The sequence below is a fragment of the Miscanthus floridulus genome, chromosome 2 (assembly GCF_019320115.1).
Source record: "Miscanthus floridulus cultivar M001 chromosome 2, ASM1932011v1, whole genome shotgun sequence".
NCBI classification, from domain to species: Eukaryota; Viridiplantae; Streptophyta; class Magnoliopsida; order Poales; family Poaceae; genus Miscanthus; species Miscanthus floridulus.
In genome coordinates this window covers 58,186,843-58,213,564 of record NC_089581.1, presented here as the reverse complement: position 1 = coordinate 58,213,564, position 26,722 = coordinate 58,186,843, and the positions used below count along the sequence as shown (strand labels likewise).

General features: G+C 47.5%; 2 protein-coding genes across 3 annotated transcripts; one reads left to right on the top strand and one right to left on the bottom strand.

Moving 5' to 3' along the window:
• Positions 1 to 992: 992 nt before the first annotated feature.
• LOC136524637 (protochlorophyllide reductase B, chloroplastic) lies at positions 993 to 3,639 on the bottom strand. Its single transcript, XM_066517925.1, has 4 exons — positions 3,482 to 3,639; positions 3,225 to 3,311; positions 1,871 to 2,396; positions 993 to 1,778 (listed from the first exon to the last, which is right to left on the bottom strand). The coding sequence occupies exons 1-4, from the start codon at positions 3,536 to 3,538 to the stop codon at positions 1,264 to 1,266; spliced, it is 1,185 nt and encodes a 394-aa protein (XP_066374022.1). The 5' UTR covers positions 3,539 to 3,639; the 3' UTR covers positions 993 to 1,263.
• Positions 3,640 to 24,365: 20,726 nt separating this feature from the next.
• LOC136538908 (dof zinc finger protein 4-like) lies at positions 24,366 to 25,979 on the top strand. 2 transcript variants are annotated; one of them, XM_066530838.1, is made up of 3 exons: positions 24,366 to 24,510; positions 24,626 to 24,914; positions 25,088 to 25,979. In XM_066530838.1, exons 2-3 carry the CDS (start codon positions 24,819 to 24,821, stop codon positions 25,757 to 25,759), a joined length of 768 nt encoding a protein of 255 aa, XP_066386935.1. In that variant the 5' UTR covers positions 24,366 to 24,510; positions 24,626 to 24,818; the 3' UTR covers positions 25,760 to 25,979. The 2 variants fall into 2 exon arrangements, with proteins under 2 accessions (XP_066386935.1, XP_066386934.1); XM_066530837.1 differs by having other exon boundaries at positions 24,374 to 24,914.
• Positions 25,980 to 26,722: the final 743 nt, after the last annotated feature.

The following is a 26,722-nucleotide window of genomic DNA, read 5'->3' as shown; positions in this document are numbered from 1 at the left end:
CTAGGTCAAGCTACTAGTCCATACCCCCCTTAATAGTACGGTCAAAGGAAAAACAAAGTCCTAAATTACTCTAAGTCTCTTCAACACCAAACGACACTTAGAACTAGTCCATCCTTAACCTTGTCGTCCATCCTTTGAAAATCGAAACGATTTCCATCGACAGGGGCATGACAACCATGATTGCCCAATCAATTGCCATTACCATGACCTAACTCAAATTGCTTCTGCAAAACACATGTTAGTCATAGTAATCTCGTGTCGTGATTAATCACTGAAACCCAACTAGGGGCCTAGATGCTTTCAGGATCAAAGGATTTCCAAAACAATTTTGGATGAATAAATTCCAAAGAAAAGGAATCACTTCATAATGTTTGGAATGAAGCAATGTTGAGTTCCATTCCGAAGGAAAGGAATCAATAGTAGTGCAAAACAAAGGAAATAAAACATCCACTCTAACCCAAGGGAAAGAATCTTTGGTCTTCCTCTCTTGCTATGCTTGCTCATGTTCCTGATTTTCTTTTCCTCCAATCCAAACAGCTCAAAGCATTCATTCCTGTGTGTTGAAATCCTACAGTTTTCCACTATTCCCTTCATCTTATTCCTGCGTATTTTTTTCAATTTCTCTATTTCCTATTCCTCAATTCTAAGTAGACCCTCGAGGTACAGAGTATACAAAGTTTTTTTTACGGACTTATTGAATATATATTGATACATGTTAAAAGTTATTCAGCACTATTCATAATTTGGAACATAGGAAGTAGTGGAATTCTTTCAAAGACTCAAAATGGAAAATGCTGTTGTATACGGTTATTTTTCATGTGCATGCAATGAATTAATTTACTTTCATGTACAGTGAAAATGGATTGAAGGTGTGTCAGTGTGTGCTGGGAACATTTGACTAGCTGGATACAAAAATCATTGGAGAACTTGTAGGGACAGAAGAAGTATCATGTCCCAGCATGTCCTCAAGAAAAACTGAATTTGCTGAATGCTGATGATAAAGAAGCTCGAAAGGCATTCGTTGTCCTCTTATTACCAGTAAATTAAATTACCAAAGCAAAGCAAAAGGCTAGAGTTACATACAGCCCACTGCCAAAACCATCACGGCGCAGTAGCACATATTTTACACTTACACGTGTACTCACTTTCTGGCTTGGCGCTCTGACACGTGCGCACCACACGTCGACTGAGACCAACTAACGAGCATGTCCTAGGAAAAACTGTCACCGGCCGCCGGCGCCGGCCACGGTGGGCATCAGGCCGTCACGCCAAGCCGACAAGCTTCTCGCTGATCTCCCAGAGCTTCTTGGCCTTGTCGGCGTCGCTGGCCTCCTCAGAGAGCTGGTTCTCGAAGGACGCCGAGTTCTTGTTCCAGCTCCAGTACACGCCGGACTTGGTCAGGCTGGGGTCGCTCACCACCTGCGCCAGCCGCTTCCCGGCCTCCTCCTCGGAGACGTACCCCTTGGTGATGTACTTCTGGAACGGCGGGAAGAGCAGCCGGAACAGCGGGATGTGCTCGCGGAACAGGCCCGTGGTGGCGATGCAGCCCGGGTAGAGCGACGCGAAGGTGACGCCCGTCTCCTCGTGGTACCGGCGGTGGAACTCCTGCATCGTCAGCATGTTGCACACCTTGCTGTCCTTGTATGCCTTGGCGCCGTCGAACTCCCCGCCGTCGATCATCACCGAGCTGCCAATGCCGTTGAGGCCGCCGGCGAGGCCGCGCAGGTCACCCAGGTTCGCCTTCGGCGGCACGTTCCCCGCCAGCGTGTTCGTGTTCCCTGCTCGATCATTCACATCTCAGTTCAGGGACAGGCATGCATCCAAATCCAAAAGGTAGATGATGGCAGCGCCATTATCATCACGTACGTACCGGTGATGGAGCCGACGATGATGAGGCGCTTGGAGGGGTAGTCGGAGGACTGGAGGTCGCTGAGGAGCTCGCGGGCGAGGAGGAAGTGGCCGAGGTGGTTGACACCGACGCTCATCTCGAAGCCGTCGGCGGTGTAGGACGGCTCCTTGGCGGTGGGCTGGTACACGGCGGCGTTGCAGACCACCACGTCGATGGGCATCTCCAGCTGGCGCACGTTCTTGACGAACTGGCGGACGCTTTCCAGAGAGGCGAGGTCCAGGTGCACGATGGTGAAGCTGTCCTTGTCCATGCCGGCCGCCTTGGCCGCGCGCGACGCCTTGAGGAAGTCGCGGCAGCCCATGATAACGTGCCACTTGCCTGTCTCCGCCAGGGCCTTCGCCGTGGCCAGGCCGAGACCGGACGACGCACCGGTGATGATCGCCGTGCCCTTGCGGAGGGTCTTCTTCCCAGACGGCGACGCGGGGGTCACTGATGGGGAGGACACCGCTGCCGTCTGTGCGCGGATGGCCACCGACGTGCTCACCCTCTGCAGGTTTTGGATGCGCATTTTCAGTTACAGTCATCATACAGAAAACCAGTAACAAGTACAACAATGTACAATGGCTACTGGCTAGTGGCTAGCAAGATCTGTAGTTCCGAAGCAACATCTGGCCAGGCTGACATCGTTTACAAAACCCACTGATAATTAAACGACACTTCTGAATTCCGGTTTTGAGCCGAAGTGGCAAAAGTGACGATCCTAGGAATGCCTGATTGCCTATAACACTGGTAGTCAGTCATGACACAACCTATGGTAAATTCAACTTTTAGCTTTCCCGTCAAAAAGAAATTCAACTTTTAGCTGAAGTGTCAAGATAACGGTGTTACAATGCCCAATTGACAACAGAGCTGCTGCAGTAACATAGTCATCTAAAAGTACTCCATCGCTTAGTATTAGGAGTAGCAATTACGAGTTATACATATGATGATGGAAAGAAAATGTCATCTTAACTATTCAGTCAGACTTTCCATTGCTTTAAAGCCTTGGACTCAGAAAACAGATACTAGTCAGTAGACATTGAACTTGGAGATACTCAAGACAGACAAATTCTAGCCAGCCAAATGATGTCCAACTATCCAAGGCTTCAGTAGACAAAGACTACCCCCTCACTATCCATTACTGAAAATCTACTGCCACAGTCTACACCTTAAGTCGACCGGGGAAATTGGCACCTGCAACTGCAAGCTCCCTAAGGCCTAACAATGGGAATGGGCATAGATTACAATTGGAGTAGGTGGCAATTGGGACACGCACACGCAGCAACAGAAGATGATGAAAGGTAAACAAGCAGTGGCCTTAGTCCCGAATCCATACCTTGGTGCGTAGGCCCAGAGCACTGGTCTCCAGCTTGAGGCCATCCGCGAGACGAACACCCAAGAACGCCGAGTCCTTCACCGACCCCTGCACACAGCACCAACATTGCGACCGCAATTTACTACCGAAACACTCACCGATCGCTTACCAGAACCGCAACTTGGGAGCTCAGACACCGAAGCTGAGTGCGAATCGAAAAAAAGAAAGCAGCCACAAAGGGACGAATGCTCGCTGGAAAACGCAGAGCTGCCGCTCACCTCCTTGCGCGCGGAGAGCGCCGAGGGGAGGAAGGACGTCGCCGCCTGGAGCGCCATGTCGAGCAGCGAAGGCAAGAGCGGATAGCACGAGCTGTGAGCAGCCTGAGGACTGAGGATTTGGCTGGGTTTTTCGTCTTCCTCTTCTCGGGGGGAAGGGAAAGCGAGGCGCGGCGGGAGTTTATCGGTGCCGGAGGTGGTGGCGATAACGCGATAGGGTGGGGGTGGGGTTCGCCACGGGGCGCCGACATGGCACCAGCCCGGCCAATGGGAGCTCGGTGGCTTGGATTTCCCGCGGCGTCCCCGGTCCCCTCGGGGATGGATAGGATAATTTCGGTAATTGGCTTGGCAGGCTTGCTCGGATATTTTTTTCTTTGGCATTGGCACGCACGGACGGGCGGGGTCGGTCGCTGTTGCCGTCTTGCGTCGCCGCGCTCGGGGGAGCTCCGGACGGTTCTGGTCCTTCTGGAGCGTGAGTTGTCGGTGGATAGCCGGCCCGGGTTTTGTTCCGTCTCACGGCGGCAGGACAGGCCCCGTTCCCTTCCCTGCTGATGCTGTGCTGCAGTGTGCAGCAGGGCGGCGGCGCCGAGGCTGGGGTCTATGATATTTGTGACATCAACCACGCAACGTTTTAATTCAAGCACCCGAAAGAACTTCTCACGAACGCCAGCCAAGTGGCTGGCCAGAAGCACATTAGACAAGTATTCCGCCCCCGTAAGTGAACGCTTGATGACGTGTTGCGATCTTAGCAGCCATGTTCCCGTACTCGTTTCCGTTCCTGGAACGGGACCAGAAAATTGGGGTATCATTTTATAATGTGAGAACTGGAACGTAGAACATGGGAACGGAAATGTGGGTCATGTTCTCGTTCCTAGGCTGCTAAGGTTGTGATCATCTACAATTACCTCGACTATATCGACTGTTCGCCTACTTTGACTACATCAATGTCTTTGGCGAAGGCTCAATTATGGAAAGGATCAAAGACTCAAGGCCATACGAAGGAGCAAGCCACCTAAGACGAGGTCACGAAGGTTTGAGCGAAGGCCGCTACCGAAGACTAGCCGAAGACAAAGTCATCCCTACACTATTTTTGTAAAGTCGAGAGTCATGTGTTGGGTCTGAGTTGTAATTAGGTCACACTTAGTTGTATTCTGAGTCTTGTATTTCTGATCAAAACTAAATAGTCCTGAGGTGCTATTGTTGGGGGTTAGGGTGTATTATAATTTGGGACCCTCCATTAGTGTGTTCAAGTCCAATTACGTAGCCAAGGGGCTTATCAGGTAGTGTTTAGGGCCCATTTATAGCTCATGTAGGCTCTTTTGTAAATACAAGCCCACCATAAAAAAATAATGAAAACTTCTCCTCCTAACTCCCATATAAAAGGAGAGGGAGATGGTGGAGGGGGCTCTAAACCCTCACTCATTTGCCTCCTTATTTTGTTCACTCCCACCTCTCTCATGTTTGGTTGACGACCAATACTTGTCATCATCATTGCATATCTAATTGCTTGCTGTCCATTTTGGTTTCATGATAAATTCAATGAAACAATCTTCTCCTCTTAATTTCATCCTCAAGATAAGTAGTAATCCATCTTTGTTTTATATAACAATTAGGTATTTTGTGAATACCAAGTTGAGACGATAATCTCAAAACATGGCAACACAAAAATATATCTCTATCATATTTTGCAAATATGCATTCAAACATATTTTCATCATGTTTAATTTCAACCAGAAATGAATCTCTGTCAAACTCTTATCCTTCATATTTCATCATTTTCAGAAGGTTGTATTTTTTTTCCTTTTCAATTTCTTCAAAAGTGTATGCATCTGAGAAGTGAACTTCAAATATATTGATCTTGTGTAAATATCTGCAACATGCTTCTCTATAGGCTTCATTGATGTACATTTCGCTTTCCTATCCTAATCTTCATGATTTTATTGTTATAAGTTACATGAAACAAATTACTATAGGTATATTGCACAAAGAAATTACATCCTAAATAGATATGACAACTTACCTCTCAAAATCATGTAAGAATTGAGCAACATTCTCCCAAGAAGTAGCATATCCATTGTTGTTATAGGTTCCATGAAACACTCCAAGGCAATCCAAATCTCCATCGATGACTGAGCCACTAGAAAATACTTTAGAACAACAGCCATCAAAAATTTCAATAAGTTTCATATTGTGCTGGTACTTGTTAGGAACATCCAACATCTTTGAATTGTCTTACAAGGTGGGAAATCATCCCGGGTGTCACTGAACCTTCACGGTAAATTATCCACCCATGCAAGAAGACTAGTGTGCCTTTACTTTCAGGATGATGCGAGGCAGCCAAACCAATAATTGGATGATCAACATGGCAGCTAGCTTTAACATCCGCTTCAAGGAGTAGAAAATCCTTACGGCAATCTACATGCAACAACTTAGCATTACAATAGGGACTACCATCTTCGGATTGTTAATGTTTATACCGCTCCTCCTCATGCAAACACTTGAAGACTGAATCAATTTCTTCACACTTGGGCGGATGGCAAGATGGCCTTTATCCCTTGGGTGGAGGTTAGGATTCTAACCTTACCTCTCTTTTCTTCAATTGCAAATCTAGTGATATTAATGTGCTCCGGCTTTCCAACATCGAAGTGAGGCTTAATGCGACAAACTAAAAGTCCCTGATATGCATTATTCACATCTTTGACAGTATTTGGATCACTCTCCACACTAACGCTCTCATAGTGACTTGGACACTGAACAGAGAGTTGCCCGGGTATTCACAACCCGGTTTACTTTTTCATCAGAGAGAAAATGAGGTCTATCGTTGTCATATCCATCTACCATCTATCTCTACACTAAAAAGACTCTAAAGTAATCATGTACCCAGTGATACCAAACCAAATCTCACTACCCGTATAGCACCTGGTGATACGTACGAAGTCGTATAGCACCCGGTGATATGTACGAAGTCCTGCCCTCATACGAAGTCTATATTTATAGTATGGCTAGTGGTCTTTCTGGTGTACATGAAACAATTAATAAACAATGAAGATAATGATACGGTTTCTATTTGCTTTTGCCGCACGTATCCTTTTTCTCTAAGGTGATCAATCAGGACTAGACCCCAATTCAATCATAGCACTGTGTATCCATGTCGGACTCAAATCCAAGTACGTACGCAAGTCTCTGTTCTTGACTGGATGCATTGATTAGTTTCAATATGCATGACAACGTTGTTGCCTCCTCTGTCATCTCACATGCTGCATGCATCTTCTCTATTTCTTTCATAACACCAAAAGGAAGCACCAATCACATACACGTAGTATAAAATGCATCAACTACTTATGCTTATTCTCTTCTTGATGTATACTTGCATGCAGAAATCCTAGTCCAAACTATACATCAACGGCGGCAATTGAAGTTGCTGGAAGGCCCGGATATGTCTAGGGTCAACAGAAATTCTAGCTTTTCATCTCTCCGTGTACATACAAACTCATCCTTCCCTTCCTTTCTCAGCTTAATTTGCACTGGAAAGCAAAAACAAGTTGGGAAAATTATTGGCTCTGCAAATGAAGTTCGTAGAGACCATTGCCTTCATGCATATGTACTCAGCCTTAGCCAAATTTGAGTGTAAACAGATACCTTCCTCATCTACAGAAGAAAATGTTATTTATGCTTTTTCAGCCTTCCTGGTATAGATGGCCAAACGGGCCACCTAACCTAGCACTGCACAGGCCCTATAAAAGCATGGACCAATGAGGACGGGCCGGGCATGTCACACCGAGCTGTTGGGTCGTACCGAAGAGGGCTTAGTGCCTAGCCATTGGCCTAGGCACGCAACACCGGGCCGATTTTTGGGCCAAGCTGGCCCGATAAGCCGAACGTGCACATTGGTACAAATGCCACACTAAAAATGCTTTTGTTTGGCTATGGTACAACATATGTGTGAAGTATAATTACCATGTCCTTATTTTTTGTACCCGTTTTAAAAGACTCTAAAGTCATCATCTACCCGGTGATACCAAATCTTGACCCTACTCACGTGTCCGTGTCCGATACGAATCATACAGCTCCGAGCTCACACGTCCATATCCTACCTGGTTACAATACGAAGACTGGATCCACGTGTTCGCGTTTGATATGAAGTCCTCAAAGCTCACATGTCCGCGTCAGGTTCAATTCAAAAAATTATGACCTGGTGCAACGCAAGGGGCATATCTCTAGTCTATTATAAAAATAATTACAATGTCCAATTGTCCAATAATGTTGTTCTACTATAAGACATTATATATTTCCTTTTTTCATTCAATTTATAACAAAACTGTTGTGTAAACAGCTTAAGTTCACACTAATCTTCACAAATTGTAAGTATGATTCAGGGGTCTTCATATTGCAGTTTATGCAAACATTTGATGGTACAACAATTCTGAAATTCTCTAATATAAGCAAAACATCTCTTCTCGTAATATTATTGAGTGCAAGCTTAATATTAACTACATATTTTTATTGTACAAATTATTTATTAATTAAAACATTAAAGATGTATAGCAATTAAGAAATTATTTTGTAAACAACTTAAAAATTCAAATATTTTTATTACAGGCCGATGTTTTATCTCTATACATGCAAAATTCCTATTTCATAGCAACAAGTCAACATAACAAGGTCAACTCAGAATTTATGGAGAAATTCTATGCTTATAGTGCAAGTATACCTTATTAAGAAATGTAAGTTCATTACAATTTTTATATGTTTGTTTTGCCAATGTCATAAACAATACTTCTCAAATGATAACAATTTCTTTTCCATTTGTAAAGGCAAACTATTTCTCCAATGCAATGACCTAAAACCTTGAAGATACTCCTACAAAAGAACAATGCTCATTTTACTTCAACAACATTATAATATTATATGATGTATTATGAGTTCACAAATAAAGAAACGTTCAAATATTCCTTCATTTTCATATGTTATTTTTTAATACAAAATTTATGTGGCATGTGTAATCTACTTTATAACACCAATATTCTCAATCACAAGAAAACATAAGTAGTTCGTGCAGCATTTTTTCTCAAAGGTTTTAATACAGTCAAGTGTAACACCTATTTAAACGTGTAACGTTTTTTCAAAACGGTCGAAGGACTGCATCACTTAGTGTTCCGAAATAGTCAAAATAGTCAATTCAAATAGGAAAAAGTCCAATTACCTCCCATAACAATCGTGGTCATTCGATTTTTCTCCTTGATCTACAAAAGCAGTTTTTTGTTATCTCCCTCAACTTTTCAACTTTTGAAAACCGTTCATTTTTGCACCTTGAGCGGTTTTGATGGCGATTTTGTTGATGTGGCACCACGTCAGAAGGGGGTAAATCGGACTAAGTTGAAAGTTCATGGAGGTAAATTGGACTAGAAATATTTTATAAAAATATTTAAGAATTTGTAAAAATTTGTTTTAGCTCAAAAAGTTATGAAACTAGTTTTAGATTTTTTAAATCATGCTCTATGTCATGGTGCCTAGCTTGAAATATCCTCACGTCACTCAATTCTATTTGTTACAAATATTTTGACCCGTGTGCTACCATCTTGATTTTCATGCCACATTACACTCTATAATTAATTGTGCTAATACTTAATTAAATATATTAAACAAAGGGTCCATGCATGCATGTGTGCGGCAGGGTGCATGTAGGCACACAGTCTAACATGGATACTTCGAAAATTTATCTAGGGCAGGAAAGCAGTGCCCACTACAATCCTGATGGTGCTTCTGTGTAGATTGGATGATCAATATCGACATATTATAATAGATACGAGAGCTTTTACTAGAAAATAAGCAACAAAATGAGTCCATCAAGATCCAAACACTTTCAAGCTAGGCACTATAACAAAGAGCATGATTTTTAGAAAAAAAATCTAAAACAAGTTTCATAATTTTCCAAGCTAAAACATTTGTTATGAAATTTTCAAGATTAAACTAGGTTTTAAGATTTTTAATTGCATTATCTTCTATGTAAAAGTATATTAGAAAAAAGTTAACTTTTTTATTATTTTTAGTATTTTTTATAAAAATACTTCTTGTCCGTCATTGAACTTTCAACTTAGTTCGGTTTACCCCTCTAACATGGCGCCACATTAGCAAAACCACCATCTAAACCGTTGAAATGTCCTAAATGGCTAGAGGGGGGTGTTTTGCCTATAAAAATCTTTACAAAATCACTAGAGCAATGGGTTAGATATCTAAATGGCGAAATATAATTTTGCTCTAGCTCTACAAGGGTTGCAAGCCACCTATCCCAACAGTTCTAGTTGCTATGATCTCTAGGCACACAAGAGCTAAATCACTACTCATTAAGAGCTCCCAACAAGGCTACACTAAAGACCTCCACTAGGTGAAACTAAACTAGCAAGTAAGCTCTCAAAACTAGCTACACTAAAAAGCTTGATACACAACTAGTTTACAATAATATAAGAGAGTGAGTAGGGTGATTATACCATCGTGTCAAGGAATGAACCCATCACAATATGAAGCCAATCAATCACCAGGAGAAATTCAATCACAAGATGACACCAAGATTTTTCTCCTGAGGTTCACGTGCTTGTCGGCACACTAGTCCCCGTTGTGTCAACCAGCACTTAGTGGTTCAGTGGCTAATAGGTGTTTCACAAACCTAGCCCACCACAAGGGCACTGCAAGAACCTACCCACATATGAGCTAACTCAATGACACGAGCAATCCACTAGACTTACCTTTCGGTACTCCGCCGGAGAAGGTACAAGACCCCTCACAATCATCCGGAGATGACCACGAATAATCATCAATTCGTGTCGATGCTCCTCCGCTGCTCCAAGCCGTCTAGATGGCGGCAACCACCAAGAGTAATAAGAACTCTGCAGCCATAACAATCCCCAAGTGCCACTAGATGTAATTACTCAAGCAAATGCACTAGGAATCACTCTCAATCTCACTATGATTATGAATCAATAATGGAGATGAGTGGGAGGTGTTTGCTTAGGCTCACAAGGATGTCAAGAATGTCAAAGTGCCAAGAAAGTGAGCCCCAAGCCAGCCAAAGACTATTTATAGACGCCTCCTCGAAATAGAGTCGTTGCTCTGTCGAGGACTGATCGGACTCGCCTGATTGGACGCACCCCTGCCTATGATCAGCTACGTCCGGTCCTTGGATGGATGCCAGGCGTCCCTGCGTTCAAACTCCACCGCGCGATCTCAACGGCTAGCAGTTGACCCCCAACAGCTAAGTCACGATTGAACGCTGCCGAGACAAACCGGACGCTGTCGCTCAGCGTTTGCTCACGCATGCGCACGCGCCATAGAGCCTATGACCTGATGCGCCACTAGGTGACCAGACTCCATAAACCATGTAGGCATGCTTCATATTCGGTTGTGCTTGGCGCCGGAACCGTAAACCATGCAGGCATGCTTCATATTCGGTGGCGTTATTAGATGTCGGGAAATAAATCCTGAGGACGTACCGGAGCTGCTCCTTGGATGGTGACACGAAAAGAACTCCTGCTCCCACGCCATCGATGTTGAGAGAGCCGTCGAAGTACATCGTCCAATATTCGTCGGATCCCGAAGAGGAAGGCGTGCTTAAGTCTGTCCACTCGACGATGAAATCGACGAGTGCCTAAGACTTGATTGTAGTACGGCTTGCAAATTCCAAGGAGAAGGGGCATAGCTCCATTGCCCATTTGACGATGCGCCCATTCGCATCCTTATTGCGAATGATGTCCCCCAAAGGGTACTCGGTCATGACCACCACATGATATCTGTCGAAGTAATGTCTCAACTTTCGGGATGTTATCAGTATGGCGTAGAGCAATTTCTGAATCTATGGGTACCTGGTCTTGGATTCGTTGAGTACCTCACTGATGAAATAAATTGGACGCTGTACCTTATAGGCGTGGCCCGGCTCATCGCGCTCGACCACCATGGTAGTGGAGACCACCCGATTGGTTGCCGCAATGTAAAGTAGGAGAATTTCGTCTTCTCTGGGAGCAGTGAGGACCGAAGGTGATGTAAGGTATTGTTTTAGCTGCGTGAAGGCAGCGTCTGCTTCCTCCGACCACTCAAACTTCTCGGATGCTTTGAGAAGTTTGAAAAATGGTAGCCATTTTTCTCCTAATCTTGATATGAAGCGGCTGAGAGCAGCCATGCATCCGGTAAGCTTCTGGACATCCTTCACCTTTTTGGGGGGCTTCATGTCTAAGACAGCTTTGACTTTCTCTGGATTAGGGTGTATGCCATCGTAACTGACGACGTTGCCTAGCAATATACCAGAAGGAACACCGAAGATGCACTTCTTTGGGTTTAACTTCCATTGAAATGTATTGAGGGCCGCAAAGGTGTGTTTTAGGTTGTCAACAAGGGTATGTGCTTCCTTGGTTTTGACAACTACATCATCCACATAGGCCTCTACAAGGTCGTCTTTTATCTCGTCTGTGAGGCAGGCCTAAATGGCGTGTTGGTATGTAGCCCCGGCGTTCTTGAGCCCGAACGACATAGTCGTGTAGCAGTAGGCACCAAAAGGTGTGATGAAAGACGTCTTGATCTAATTGTCCTTTTTGAGAGCGATCTGGTGATAACCAGAGTAGCAATCGAGAAAAGAAAGGAGCTCGCAACCGGCGGTTGAATCTACGACCTCGTCTATGCGAGGTAAGCCGAAGGGGTCCTTAGGGCAGTGTTTGTTGAGATCAGTGTAATCAACGCACATTCTCCATTCATTATTCTTTTTGCGTACAAGAACCGGGTTAGCTAACCACTCCGGATGATACACTTCTTTGATAAATCCGGCTGCCAAAAGCCGTGTCACTTCTACCCTAATCACCTTCTTTTTGTCACGAGCGAACCGTCGTAGCTTCTGCTTGATAGGTTTGGCCTTGCTGTTGACATTCAAGGAGTGCTCGATCAAGTTCTGAGGTACACCGGGCATGTCAGCAGGTTTCCATGCAAACACATCCACGTTGCTCCTCAAGAACCCAATGAGCGTGTCTTCCTATTTGGGATCCAGGTTGGCCCCGATAAGGGCCATTTTGCAGGAGTCGCCGTCGACCAGCTGGATCACCTTGTGCTCCTTTGACTTGATGTTCTTGCGTGGAGCCTCGAGGTCTGGGATCTCCAGGTGGTCGGCTGAGGTCTTCTTAGCATCAAGCACGGTCTGGGCCATGCGAATAGAGAGGTTGTGGGCCTCTGCTATTTTGAAACTGTCGTCTTCGCAGGTGTAAGCGGCGTACACGTTACCTCAGAGGGTTAGGACTCCTTTCTCGGTAGGCATCTTGAGCACCAGATACCTGTAATGAGGTATGGCCATGAACTTGGTGAGCGACGATCGACTAAGAATAGCATGATAGGTGCCATCGAAGTCAGCGACCACAAAGTTGACGTAGTCGGTGCGGAAGTGGTTCGGGGTCCCAAACTGCACAGGTAGCGTGATCTGCCCGAGAGGTGTAGAGCTCTGTCCGGGGAGAACACCCCAGAACTGTGCCTCGTATGGCTTAAGATCCGCCTGAGCTATCTTCAGGGCGAGCAGACTGTTCTTGAACAGTATATCGATGGAGCTGCTGCCGTCGATTAGTACTCTATCGAACTGGACCTTGTTGATACAAGGATCGAGGACCAGGGGAAAATGTACTGGCTCTAGTATTGCGGCCCATTGGTCCTTCCTGCTGAAAGAGATTTCGCGGTGAGACCACGGAGGGAGCCGCGGATCGGTGAGAAGGTTGTCGGTGTTTGCCACATTTAAGCAAGCGCGGGCGAGCAGCTTGCGTTCTCGTTTGGTCTCAATGGACACCTTGCCGCCGATGATGGTGTTCACGCGATTAGTTGGCTTGATGTATTTATGATGAGGGTCCGCATCATCGTCGTCGTTATCCTTGTTGCGTTGTTCCCCTACGTCGTTAGGCTTGGCGGACGTATCCAGAGCCTGTTGACGCGTGTAGATAGTCTTGAGGACGCGGCAATTCTCCATGGTATGGTTTGACTTAGGATGGAGCTGGTAGGGCCCCTTCAATGCTTTGGTGTAGTCGTCTTCGTAGTTACGACGTCCGCTGCCCTTTTTAATGGTATTGACCTCGCCATCGTCTTCCCAAGCACGTTTGCTCCTGTAATCGTCATGGTGGTTACGCCGCTGATTACGTTGGTCACGGTGGTCGCGGGAGTCGTTGCGCTGGTTGTGGCGGTCAAAATTGTCGTTCCAACCATGATTGCCGTGGTAATCGTCGCGGTGTAGGGGGTGGTCGGAACGTGGAACCCTTGCTGCTTCTTCAACAATTATCTTTTTAGCATCGTCGGCATCCACATATTTCTTAGCGGTGGCCAAGAGCGCTGTGACTGATTCAGGTCTCTTATGGAGGAGCTTGTCCCTTAGGGCGTCGTGGAAGCGGAGGCCAGTGACGAAGGCCTCGATTGCCTCGTTGTCGGAGATTGATGGGACCTTGATGCGCATCTCCGAGAAGCACCGGATGTATTCGCGCAGTGGCTCATCCTTTCGATCTCGAATCCATTGCAGATCGTATTTGTTGCCTGGCTGTTCACAAGTAGCAATGAAGTTGTCGATGAAGGCTTGCTTGAGCTCCTGCCAAGAGTCAAAGTAGTTCGCCGGCAAGCTGACCAGCCATTGGTGACCTGCATGGCCAACAGCGACTGGGAAATAGTTAGACATGACGTGCTCATTAGCCATGGCTGATCTGCACGCAGTCTCGTAGAGCATGACCCATAATTCGGGGTTTTCCTTGCCGTCGTACTTCTGAAGTTTTTCGAGCTTGAAATTTTTGGGCCATATGACTTTGGCGAAGGTGTGGAGTAAACTGCTTCAAACCCGGTGGGCCATGGGTAGTGTCATATTCCATATGGCGATAGCTTTCATGGGATGCACGATCGTTGGCTCTCTGGTTGATGCGAGCACGCAGATCACGTCCACCGAGGTAATGGCGGAGATCGTTATTGCCATCGCGGCGATCTCGATTGCCATCTGGATTAGCCCTATGACCATGGTTATCACGGTGATTGTCGTGGTTATCTCGGCGGTTCTCATCTCAAACGTCGTGGCGGTTATCCTCCCAGCGGCGGTTGTCGTCCCGACCACCATCATGACCACCGTTTCTGCCTTGACGGTTGTCCGATGGGTCGTTGTTGCGCGAGCCACGTTGGTTGAGTGGCTATGAGCGACTTGAGTACTGGCGGCTATGGCTTGATTTGACTAAAATGGATGGAGCCCGGGCTTGATTCACCATCTCTGCGGTCTGAGCCATAGCAGCCGTCAGATAAGCTTGTACGTCATCGCGAACTGCCTGGGTCTCGGGAGTGTTGGGTAGCCGCTGCATTGTCGCCATGGCGACGGCTATGTTGGTGCTTGGAGTCTTGAAGACTTGTTTGTCCCCCACCCTGTCGAAAGCATTGTTGAGGTCACGTAGCTAGACCCTTATGCGTCATGCCTCCTGGTCTGCTTCAGCTTCGATTTGTCAGCGATTAAACCGGTCAATATTGCGCGCTTCGCGTGCAGTCCTTTCTTGTTCTGTTTCGCTAACTGCTGGCGGCTCGTCATTGCTGACAACATGGATCAAATCCCCTTGTCTTGGCGAGAAAGACGGAAATTGGGGGAAACCTGGGGCGTGGTCTGGGAGATCCAGATCGTATTTGACACCTTCATCTTCATGACGCTGATGCTCGGTGTGGATAGATGCATTAGATGCGATGCCAGACAAGGAGCTAGAGTCACCCTCTCGGACTGTGTGGATGGATCCTTCTTGATAATCTTCAATCCGGACCATGTTGATGAAGTTGCATGGCTTCGGCTGAGGTCGATGTATAGGACATAGATCCAAGCGGCGTTGTAAGTTATATGCATAGCCGGAGGTAGCGTTTCGCAGGCCGTAGGGCTAGGCCTGGTGTTTCTCCGTCGAGGCTTCGTACTCGGAGAGTCGAAGACCCATCGTGAAGACTGGCCGGCGATGAGCGGAGCACCCCTCAGGAGTAGATATGACCACGAGATCTGTACCAAGTCATGCAGGATGACTAGCCCGAGCTGGTCGGGTAGACCTGTTGTGGGAAATGGTTACCTGTTCATTAGGTTGACTTTGAATCATACTTACTAGAGCTAGGGTTTTAGCGAGTTTGATGCCGACCCGATCGATGGAATCGAGTAGGTCGGTGTTGTCGATCTGCTTCCCTTTGTAGCAGGGAAGCGGATGATGGGTTGTCGGCGTGGCTGAAGGCGATGTAGGCGTGGTCGGAGCTAGATGTACCATGGTTGGAGCCAAATGCATCGTGGTTGGAGCCAGATCCATCATGGTTGGAGCCGTATTCGTCGTGGTCGGAGCCGTAGCCGATGCAGGGGAAGTAGTGGTCGGCGTAGACTGAATCCACGCCTTCTCCGTGGTCATGGCGACAAAGTCATCAGAGTCGGTGGTCCATGTGATCTGGCCGACGGTGAACATGAGGCCACTTGGCATAGCCATGGAGCCAGAGGAGATGACCATCTTGTTTGCTTGGAGAGCAGTACGCACACCCCCTACCTGGCGCATCACTATCGATGAAATATGGTCGGCAGTCTACCTAGGGGTATGCCCAAGGTAGTAGATTGTTGGTAGACAGATGCGCAAGCCATAAACAAGACGGTGATGCAAGACAGACACGAGGTTTTATCCAAGTTCGGCCGCCAAGAAGGCGTAAAACCTGCGTCCTGTGTCTGATTTGTATTGCTGTATGTCAATGAGATGTTTTTTAGAGGGATCCCCTGCCCACCTTATATAGTCCGGGGGGTAGAGTTACAAATCTGAAAACTAATCCTAGTCAGTTACAATTGCCATATGTGGCCGGATAAGGATTCCTATTCTAACCGACCAGGATCCTGCTTGATCGCCAAATCCGCCTTGACTCCTTGCGTGGGACCCCAACCAGGTTGGCTGGGCCGCACGTCGTCTTTTGGATGGACCGGACCCATCGATCCAGGCTGGCCCAAGCTTAGCCGTAAGGGTATAGGGGTTAATACCCCCACAAACGTGGAGTCCAATCACTTCCAGTAAGCATCCCGAGAGGGTTTTTCTTGACCTGACGCATCCGCTCGAGGTTGACCTAATGCGCCCCTACGTCCGGTCAGCACTTCGCCCTTCACGCGTGCCCATGAGGTTGACGCTAGTGTACGTCAACGCGGACCTAACACGTCCCTTGTGCATCCGGTCATGCTAGCCCACCTGCATCCACTCGCGCACCGCACGTCACCATCACTGCTCGGTCATGACTGAACTCAGGTTCGAGTCAGGTCCCAGCATTTGGTCAAGCTTGGCCTTCTCTGCCAACGCGCAAACAACTGTCCAGACACGCTTGGTTAGGGTTAGGTCTAGCTGAAAGGTCCTTGTGTGGTTTTGGTAATTGAGTGACAACCTAGGTGGACTAATTGTGTTTATGTGAGATACACAGGTGATTAGTCCATAGGTACATATGTGTGAGCAACATATGCCATGAAGGTGAAAATGGCTTGGAGATGTTGCAAAGCTCACACATGTGATGATGAAGGAGCTCATTGCACATGGGACATGACATTGAGTCATGTGATCAAGGTGGAGAAGATCAAGACAAGACTTAGCTTGATGGACCAGTTGCAAGCGTGAAGGGCAAGTCAGAGGCTTTGGAGCAATGGACCGCATGGCGGTGAAGCTTGAGCAAGACTTGGTGCCGATGGACGAAGGCAACAGTGAAAAGCAAGTGAAGTCAAGATCGATGAACCAATATGATCACATGATGATATGAAGTGGATCATATCATTGTTGATCGTGTTGGTGCATGTGTTGCATCGACATTGGAGGAGATAGAATGGAATGCGCAAGGCAAAGGTATAACCTAGGGCATTTCATTTCACCGGTCATAGGTGTGTAGAGAAGTTGATGACCGGGTTTAGGATAGATGGTCGTACTATCAAGAGGGGCAAACTTATTTGCATATCGGTCATCTAGTGCCACTCGAGTGATCTAATTTTGCATCGTCTCTAGGATTGAGTGGCATGGCAAGTTGAGTGGCTAATCCTTTGAAAATGACTGTGAAAATGCTAACACACATACACATAGTGATGTACACTTGGTGGTGTTGGCACATTTATAAAGGAGATGAAGTTAGAGTTGATGTAGATCAACTTGGCGATGGAACGGAGGTGAGAAGGGTTTGAAACTCCACGGGCGGAGTGTCCACCCGTAGAGTGCGGACAGTCCGATGGTGCCACTGGTGCCCTATTCTGAAAAGATAGGGTCTCATAGAGTGGACCGAACACTGGTCACGTAGTGATCGGACGCTGGGTTCCTGTGTCCGGTCAGTAGTGGTAGTCAGCGGGCAGGCATCAGTCTTCGACCGGACGCTAGCGCTGGAGGTGACCGGATGCTGACAGGGTGTGTCTGGTCAAGGTGATGTGTGATGATACAGGCAGAGTAGTGTTGCTGGAGGTGACCAGACACTGGTGCTACGTCTGATAGCGACCGACCGGACGCGTCCGGTCATGTCTGATACCTTACTGGAAATGACCAGACACTAGGGTTGCTGAGTCCGGTCAGTTCAAGCTGCTGCGTCCGGTCAACAGATGACCGTTGAGATCGGGTGAACAGCATTTGAAGAAGGGGACACGTGGCATGCATCGCACGACCGGACGCTGAGGTCTAGCATCCGGTCGATCGGACCAGAGCGTCCGGTCGTCCTGACTTTTGCCTAGTGAAGGGGTAACGGCTCTATTTGTTCGTGGGGTTATAAATAGAAGCCACGTGCGGGCTTGGCGGGTGATGCCAATTGGCCGCCGAACCACCAAGTGAGCGGTCGACACAACGGGGACGTAGCGTGTTGGCAAGCACGTGAACCTCGGGAGAAAAATCATCGTGTCAACCTTGTTCTTCCCGTTGGTTTGCATCCTCGTTACACAAGCTTGTAATTACTTTCATATACATAGTGCTTGTGTAGTTGCTCTTGTAACTAGTTAGCTTATGTAGCTTACTAGTTACCTTCTTGCTTGTGTAGCATAGAAGTAGCTCCCTTGCGTAGCTAATTAGGTTTGTGTAATCTTGTTAGTCACTTTGCTTAGTTTGTGTAGCTAAGTATTTGCGCTCTCTAATTTGGCATTGGTTGCCTTGTTATTGAGCATTGCTAGTGAGCTTAGTTGACTTTGTGCTTTTGCTTACTAGCATGTGTAGGAGCTCCCTTGTTGCTTAAAGTACTAGTGGCATAGGTTTGTGTGACCTTGCTCCTAGAATTGGTTAGGTGAGCTTTAGCTAGCCCGGTACCTTTGTTGCTTGATTAGTATCTTTGGAAGGTGCTAGAGAACTTAGATAGAGGGGTGTAGTTTTGGCTAGACCGATAGTTTTAATTCCGCACTTGTTTTGGCTAGCCGACGCGATTAATTTAAAAAAGACTATTCACCCTCCCTCTAGTCCGCCATCTCGACCAGACACCAGCGTCCGGTCCTACACCTTCGTCTCCTTTTCTTTTTCTATCTTCTCAACCTCTTCACCTTTGTCTTCCAAGTTGCTAACCACAAAGTGTGTAACTTGTGTGCTCGTGTGTTAGCATTTTTCAAGGGTCAAATGTTAGCACACTAGGTCCCTAATACATATGCAAGAATCATGTCACCTAATGGCACTCGATAAAGCGCTTAGCCAAAGATTTCCCCTTTTTTAGTACGACTATCGATTCTAAACACACTTACACCATCTATGGTGTCTTGAGTGCCAAAACAAAAAAATATTTGATACATTCGCCTTGATCAACCTTGTTTTTGTTTTCTCTTTCTTCTTTTCCAAGTTGGAACACTTGATGTTCATGTTTGGTCTCCACCATCACCATAACCATCATCTAGCTCCACCACTTGGCATAGGACCATCCTTTCTAGTCTATACACTTAGCACAAGGAATAGTCCCTAGGTTTCATCAATTATCCAAAACCAAACTAGAGCTTTCAACCGTCAACTACAAAAGTGAACAGTTTCAAAAGTTATAGGAGGTTAAAAAACTGGTTTTATATATCAGGGATGAAAATTGAACTATCGCGGTAATTGAGGAAGGTAAATGGAACATCCAAATACATACAACGAATAGTTCAAAGGACTCAAAACAAGTGAAAACAGCCCATGTCTGTACTGCACACGGCCAAACTTATGACGACACCAAAAATTTTGATCGGCGCACGACTGGGTGCCATTTCGGTCGACGCATAAGCGTAACACGACCCGAGCGTCGGGCGCGGCAAAGGGCGGAATTGCGGAGAGGAGGGATGAGGACGGGTCGGTGGCATTTCACGTAGGGGACTTACTAGCGTCCGGACGTCTGGAGCAAATGAGCGCGTCCGTACGCCCCGCGCATGCTGCTGCCCTAGGCGCCCGCGCCTGCTGCTGCGTTGTATCGATGCTGCCGGAGAAGTCCGTTGCGTCTGCCTCGCCTAGCCCAGCACGCGCACCCCGGCTGTACCCGCCACTCCATCCCCTTGACCCCCTTCTCTCTCTGCGCTGGCAGGACCTAGGAGCCCGGATGAGGACAAGCATGCCCTGTCCATAGGACCCTAGGCGCACTGTGCGCCCCATCTGCCCCCCCCCTCGGTCACCGTGCTCCTTCTCCTAGAGTTCGGGCCGTGCCTCCATGATTCTCTGAACATACCTCTGGAACACGAAAAACTTGTAACATAAACACTTGAATGCAACATAAATCTGAAACAAATGAAACATGTGGAACATACATTTGCAACATATGTGTGAAACATATGCAACATCTAGATAAAACACTTGCAACATGAAAATACTTACTGCAAGTCTGCAGAGCAAGAATGAAACAACTGAAATATTTGTAACACTAGCAAAAATGCACATGCGACACGCACATGTCTATTAAAAAATCATATACACGTGTCTATTAAAAGAATCATATATACAATAAAAACTTAACAATGTTAAATTTAGAGCTTGTAATAAACATACAGACTCATAAAATTTACCAAGCTATAAATTTATTAACATTCTAACCTATCAAATCATGGTATGATAAAAGGATGGAATTCAGAATCTTCTACCGGTCAAAATTTATGATCTTCTCGCGGTAGCCCAATAAATTTTATGTCTCTCCTACATAGCCTTGTGCATTCGGTGCAGTCTAAATTATCATTGCTTCTAATAGCCGCAGTGTATTGCATAAAATCAAAGACTAAAAATTTACATATGAACCACATCTCAGAAACATATAGACTACTGGCAGTGTTTGTTGCTTCAGTCAAATCACGATCTTCTCTCGGTAAAACTACTTCGTCATACCTCAATTTATATGCCCTAGCTATTCCTCTAGTGCTTCTGCTGTTGTTTCTTCTCTTATATTCCTGTACTTGTTTTGATTTGTTTTGTATCTTTACCTTTGTTTAATAAAACCTCCAGTAGGGGCTCCTTGCCCCTCCTGTTCTTACAAAAAAAAATGTCCCCTTTGTTTTAAAAGCATTCTCAATGCAGAACAGTACAGTAGGTACTTAGCAGCAGCAATAATAATTTAAACTAAACTAAATCATCAGACAGGAATATGAAGTTTCCTTTGTCATGATTCTAGGTTGCTATATTTTTTTAATCAAAAAGCATAGTAGCAAGTAGTTTACAAACTTTGATACAGCATATAATTTTCAATTGTGAAACCATAATAGCAGGTGGTTTGTAAACTTTGATCTAGCACCATACCTATTGCCGGACCATGAACATTGTATGCCACAATTTCAGCAGCATTTTCCGATGGATAATATAAACATGGACCATCAAACAAAAATATGTTACTTTAATTGCGGAATCATCAACCCAAATCTCGTATGGTACAAATCAACTTTGCTCATAGCTCGTCGAAGCCAAGAACATGTTTCCTCACCTAGAGAGGACATAGAGGAACCAACAAAGATCTAATAGTGTAAAATCCTTACCACTACTGACGTTCTTCAGTTTGCCGTCATCACCATAGCTACACGTGTCTGCCTGTCACCGATCATCAGATTCCCATAATCTCATTCTCACTGTGGCTGCTCACTTTAGAATTCATTTTTTGTTTCAAAATGAAATATTTACTTTGCATCAATGCATAAATTAGCATGCTTGTAAATGTCTGTAGTTGGGTATGAAGGTCTGTGCGACATACCATCAATCAAGCAAGCAAAGGAACCTGGTCACGACTTCCATCCACCTCAGCACTGCTACTCTGCCACCGGCCTCACGGTGGGCTAGGCGTGCAGTGGACGCCGCCGTTCCGCAAGCTGGCTCCCGCCGCCGAGCCGCGGCCGGGCACGCTGCAGCTTTGCGTTGCGCGGGGCAACAGCTGCCTGGTCTTCAAGATCGCGCAGGCCGGCGGCGCGCCGCCTACATCTCGTGCCGCCTCAGCGAGCACATCCGCACTGCCGCAGTGTGCATATCATGGCGAGTGAAGAAGATGACTCAGTCAGACGACGACGATGGGTCCGTGTAGAGTCAGGAGCCGAAGACAAATGACGACGGTGACGACGGCCGGTGGTGGCCGCGGCCAGGTACCGAGCGGACAGCGCAGTGGTGCCGGGCAGGGGGGTGAGCCGGGCTCCTCGGACGTGCGTGCGGCGGACACGGAAAAGGTTGATCGACCTGAGACCTGTAAACAAACGTGGGTAGCTTCGGCCGAGCTCCGCCGTCTCTGCCGCCGCAGCAAGCGAGGTCCCTTCAGGAGTCCAAGAAAATAAAGAAAGTCGTCCTTAACTTATGTACCTCAAATAAACATGACTTATGACGGGTGGGATTACAGACATACCACGAGATGTACAAGTGAGTTTAAATCTTAGTTTAGGAGGAGTCTTACCTCTTACATGTAAAATCACGAATTATGAAGGACTCATATAGCACGATGTATAGATCGAACGGTTATTATAGAGGGAGAGTAAGGTCACGGATGACGAAAGGCTCATATAGCACGATGTGTACATCAAATTGTTATTATAGAGGGATAGCCCCCCCATAAAAAAACTCGTTCTTTTTATAGGGTGATGTGATACTATTACAACATATGTGTGGAAACATATGCAACATCCACATCAAAACATTTACAACATGTGTCTGAAATAGATGAAACACTTTGAACAAAAGCTTGCAACATGCCTCTAAAACACTTGCAGCATATGCAACATCACGATGTACTTTTTGCAACATCCTATATGAAACACTTTCAACATACCTTTGAATATCTGAAACACTTGAAACATATGTTTGCAACATACATTTTTAGCGAACATCTCCTGCTTGGGAATGAAGGCTTGTCGACGTGTGGAGTTCACCGGTGTAGAACTCACCGGTGGCGCAGGAGCTCGCTCCTCCGGTTGAGAAGGCCGCGGCACATCCCATGGAGAAGGTTACGGCGGGTCCATGCACGGGAGAAGCCCGTGGTGGGCGGGAGGCGCGGTGGAGAGGGAGAAAGACGGGCTGCCATGCTCTGGCGCGGAGGAGATGTCGGTCGGCGGAGCGAAAGCGCAATGGAGAGGGAGACGCGGTGGAAAGGAGAAGCGCGGTGAAGAGCGCCATTGTCCAGAGGTGTCGCAGCGCTGTGATGAGTTGAGTTTTTCCTTTTTTTAGAACGGTTGGAGGTGAGGAGATGAGCATATAAGATTGCAATTGTTGATCTACCGTCATGGCCTACCAGTCAGCGCCGTCCGGGCGGATGGACGTGCTATACTCAGCATTACCGTTGGCGTAGGGGTTCGCCGGTTCGGGAGTCGCCAGGATGCGGCCTGCGGGCACTGAGTGGGCTGGAGTCTGGGCGTCGGGGAGCTACATGGTTTGTGCTCCCAAAAATTCTGGGCCGCTCCCTGCATAGCATGCAAGAGCCAAGACCGGGTGGGTTGGACCTGGACGGGAACACCGAGAAGCTCCGAACACGTACGGACATGAGGCCAGAGGGGACGAAACGTGTCGACCATGTCGCGGAAAACTCCCACTCCGGACCTGAGGCCTGAGGGTCAGGGCGGGCGGGCTCCTGTCCTACGCTGCATCGGCTCCAATCCAAGCTGGGGCGATCGAGCATGCACTCGCGCAGAAGATTGTAAAGGCAGCCATGCGCATCTCTAGCAAGCAAAGTGGAGCGAAAACACCGCAGATCTACAACAATAGTGCAGTACTACTAGTAGTGGAAGACTTGCGACGACGAGGAGGCAGCTCAGGACAAGACAAATTAAACCAACTCGCCGGCTGTTGTTTTCTGTCCTACTCACTCGTGAAGCAGGAGGCTGAGCTAAAAGCGCGCACTTTGCGCGCCGACCAGCGCCTCCTCGCCGGTTCCTGTCGCCGTCGCTGGCCAACACCACCCGAGACTAAATTACAGCCCGGCCGGTCCCACGCTGGGTTACACCTTACACCACACTAGTACGTAGATTAGAGCTTGCTTTTGCAATCACACAGTGCTGTGTCAGTGTCAGTGTGTCACTCGTCTTCTTCGCCCGCAAGGAAGCTATCGATATCCATCGGTGCGCTGCCGAGCGGCCCACTTCCGCCACGCTCCGATGCCCGTCGTCTGAGCGTATGGGGAACGGGAGGGAAACGCTGGCGGCCGAAGCAACGGCGGCGAAGATGAGTCCAGTCGATCGATGCTGGTGTGTGGTGTGCTTGATCCAGGCCAGACACGCTAGCTATCCAGCTAAACCGCCGAGCCGGCGCGGGACGTGCACGGTGCACCTGGCCAGAACCGTCGTGTTCGGTGCCCCCACTGCCCACAGAACCGCATGCAGCCAGTCCACGGCTGCCGGCTGCACACTTTATTTCCCGTCGCGCTGGCTCTCATCTCCGGTCCGTTCTCACCACTATGGCCTTAGCGCCTAAGCAAAGATGGCTTTTTATTTCTCGGGGCTCTGTCACCCAATAATACAAGTGCAACGAGCCTTGGCAACTCCTAAGCGTGGTGGCCTCTCTCTCGCTCCATCGCCTATATAACCACCTCGAGCACGAGCACTGAAACGCCTCCATGGCTCGTGGCCTTCGTTTCTCACCTCAGCTTCTTCGTTCCTAACTACCTTCTGCTTCGTCAGGGTATAGTTACACCAATTCACACGCTAGTCGTGCCATCTCTCAAGAGAGCTATTAGCTAGGATTTCGTACTCCGAAGCAACTGTTAATTAATCTTGCAGCTGTGTTTTGGAGGCAGTTCTCTGACTACCTAGGAGCCGGCCGGCCGGAGCTGGAGGAGTCGTGGGCGGGGGCGCATCACCGGTCCGGCACCGACATGCGCAGAGCGTCACCGTGGCAGTCCCACCGCAGCAAGCGCGCACCGTTCGACGACGCCGCCCTCTCCGCCGCCAACAAGCTGCCCTGGCCGTCGCCGCGACGCCCGGCCAGCCATGCCGTCCTCCTTTCTGACCTCTTCTTCCTCTTCCGCTTCGTCGCACCTCTCTTACCTGATCCCTGCTAGTGCTAGGCCGCCTCCCCTTGCCATGGTACGTACCTTAGACATCACAAACATCCTTAGACATCACAAACATCCTCCACCGATTGTAGCATATACCCTGATATATATATATATATATATATATATATATATCTTCCACTCAGACATGCACACATGACTACATGAGATGACTCGATCGCGGTGTGTTCTTGTTCTTGGCAGGGACAGGGATACGGTGGTGCCACCGGTGGCATCGGTGTGCCCACAGGTGGCGTCGTGGCGACGAACGCCCTGAATGCCGCGGCGGCGGCGCCTCTGCCTCCGAGGCAGCAGGGAGGAGCCAGGAACGCGGGCGCGGGCCACCCGCCGCTGCCGCGCCCGCCGCCGCGGCAGTGCCCGCGCTGCCACTCCGCCAACACCAAGTTCTGCTACTACAACAACTACAGCCGCGAGCAGCCGCGGTACCTCTGCAAGGCGTGCCGCCGCCACTGGACCGCGGGCGGCACGCTCCGCGACGTGCCCGTCGGCGGCGGCCGCAAGAACAGGCGCGGCGCCAAGGGCAGTGCGAAGGCGTCTGCCTCGGCCGCGGCTGCTGCGACGCAGGGCGGGAACGTCCTCGGCGTCGGCGCCGACACGTTCCCGGACCTGCTGCGGCAGCTGGTGCAGTTCCCGTCGACGTCGGCCGCGGCCGTGGGCGGGGGCGGCTACGCCATCGACCTGGGCGCGTGGCGGCAAATGTCCGCGGCCACGGCGCCACCGCCGCAGGGGACCGGCGATGCCAGCACTCTCGAAGCAGCGGGGGCGGCGGCGGAGGCGGAGGCCAACTCCGTCGCCTTGCAGTACTGGAGCGAATGGCAGCAAGACGGCATGCCCGGCCTTGATGGAGCTTGCTAAGTGCGTACTAGTACTACTATATATAGACTACAGTAGACCTTGTGTTAGCACATGTTCCTGCCTACTTATATACGTTTATATGTGTGCGTGTATTGCAAAACGTACGTACTAGTACACCATCAGCTTGTTTTCTCTACTTTTTGTGTGCGTATTATGTGTTCTTAGCTAAAACTGTGTGCATGCTAATAATACTATGCTATAGTGGACTATGGTCCAATCATCCTATTGCCAAGGCAGATTTCACCTTGTTTGTTTAGAGCTCGTTTAGAACGCAGGAATTTCACATAAATTGCAACGATTTTATAAGAATCCGTTCAACTTTACATGAAAAACATCGCAATAGAGAGAGAAAAAAATGTTGTGTTTCAAATAGGATCTGAGTTTTGAACCTTACAAAATTGTAACCTTATTTTGTCACTATCTTCGTCCTAGAATAAATAACTTCTAGAGTTGTTCTAAGTCAAAACATTATAAATTTGATAAAATTTTATAAGAAAAACATCAGTGCTTATGAGAATGAAATTATTATCACTAGATACATCAAGAACTATATTTTCATAATGTATTTATTTAGTGTTATAGATATTATACTTACACTTCCCTATAAACTCAAACTTTTCAATAAAATTGATCAAACTATGATAGTTTATTCAAACTTTTCTACTATAAAATTGATCAAACTAAGATAATTTATTCAAACTTTTCTACTATAAAATCTGGTACAGGGGAGTACTATCTTATCGGATTTTTTTTCAGGCACTTGCTCCGGCATTCCCTCCCTTTTCATGCTACTATATATGCTTTGTCCATTGGGGGTCAATTTGTCAACCAATTACCTAGTCCTTGAATCCGGCATTCCCTCCTTTTTCATGTCTATGATGATACATTTCAACAATATTTTCCATGTGCGTATACAAATCTACAGGTCCAGTAAAAAGCACCGGAAAATACGTACTAGGAAAA

Excerpts from the sequence above, each read along its gene's own strand:
- LOC136538908 (XM_066530838.1), top strand. The coding sequence starts at position 24,819 with ATGCCGTCCTCCTTTCTGACCTCTTCTTCCTCTTCCGCTTCGTCGCAC. Across the intron at positions 24,915-25,087 it reads GGCCGCCTCCCCTTGCCATG|GGACAGGGATACGGTGGTGC; the intron begins GTACGTACCTTA and ends TGTTCTTGGCAG.
- LOC136524637 (XM_066517925.1), bottom strand. The coding sequence starts at position 3,538 with ATGGCGCTCCAGGCGGCGACGTCCTTCCTCCCCTCGGCGCTCTCCGCG. Across the intron at positions 3,312-3,481 it reads CGCTCTCCGCGCGCAAGGAG|GGGTCGGTGAAGGACTCGGC; the intron begins GTGAGCGGCAGC and ends TGCTGTGTGCAG. Across the intron at positions 2,397-3,224 it reads CTCTGGGCCTACGCACCAAG|AGGGTGAGCACGTCGGTGGC; the intron begins GTATGGATTCGG and ends CAAAACCTGCAG.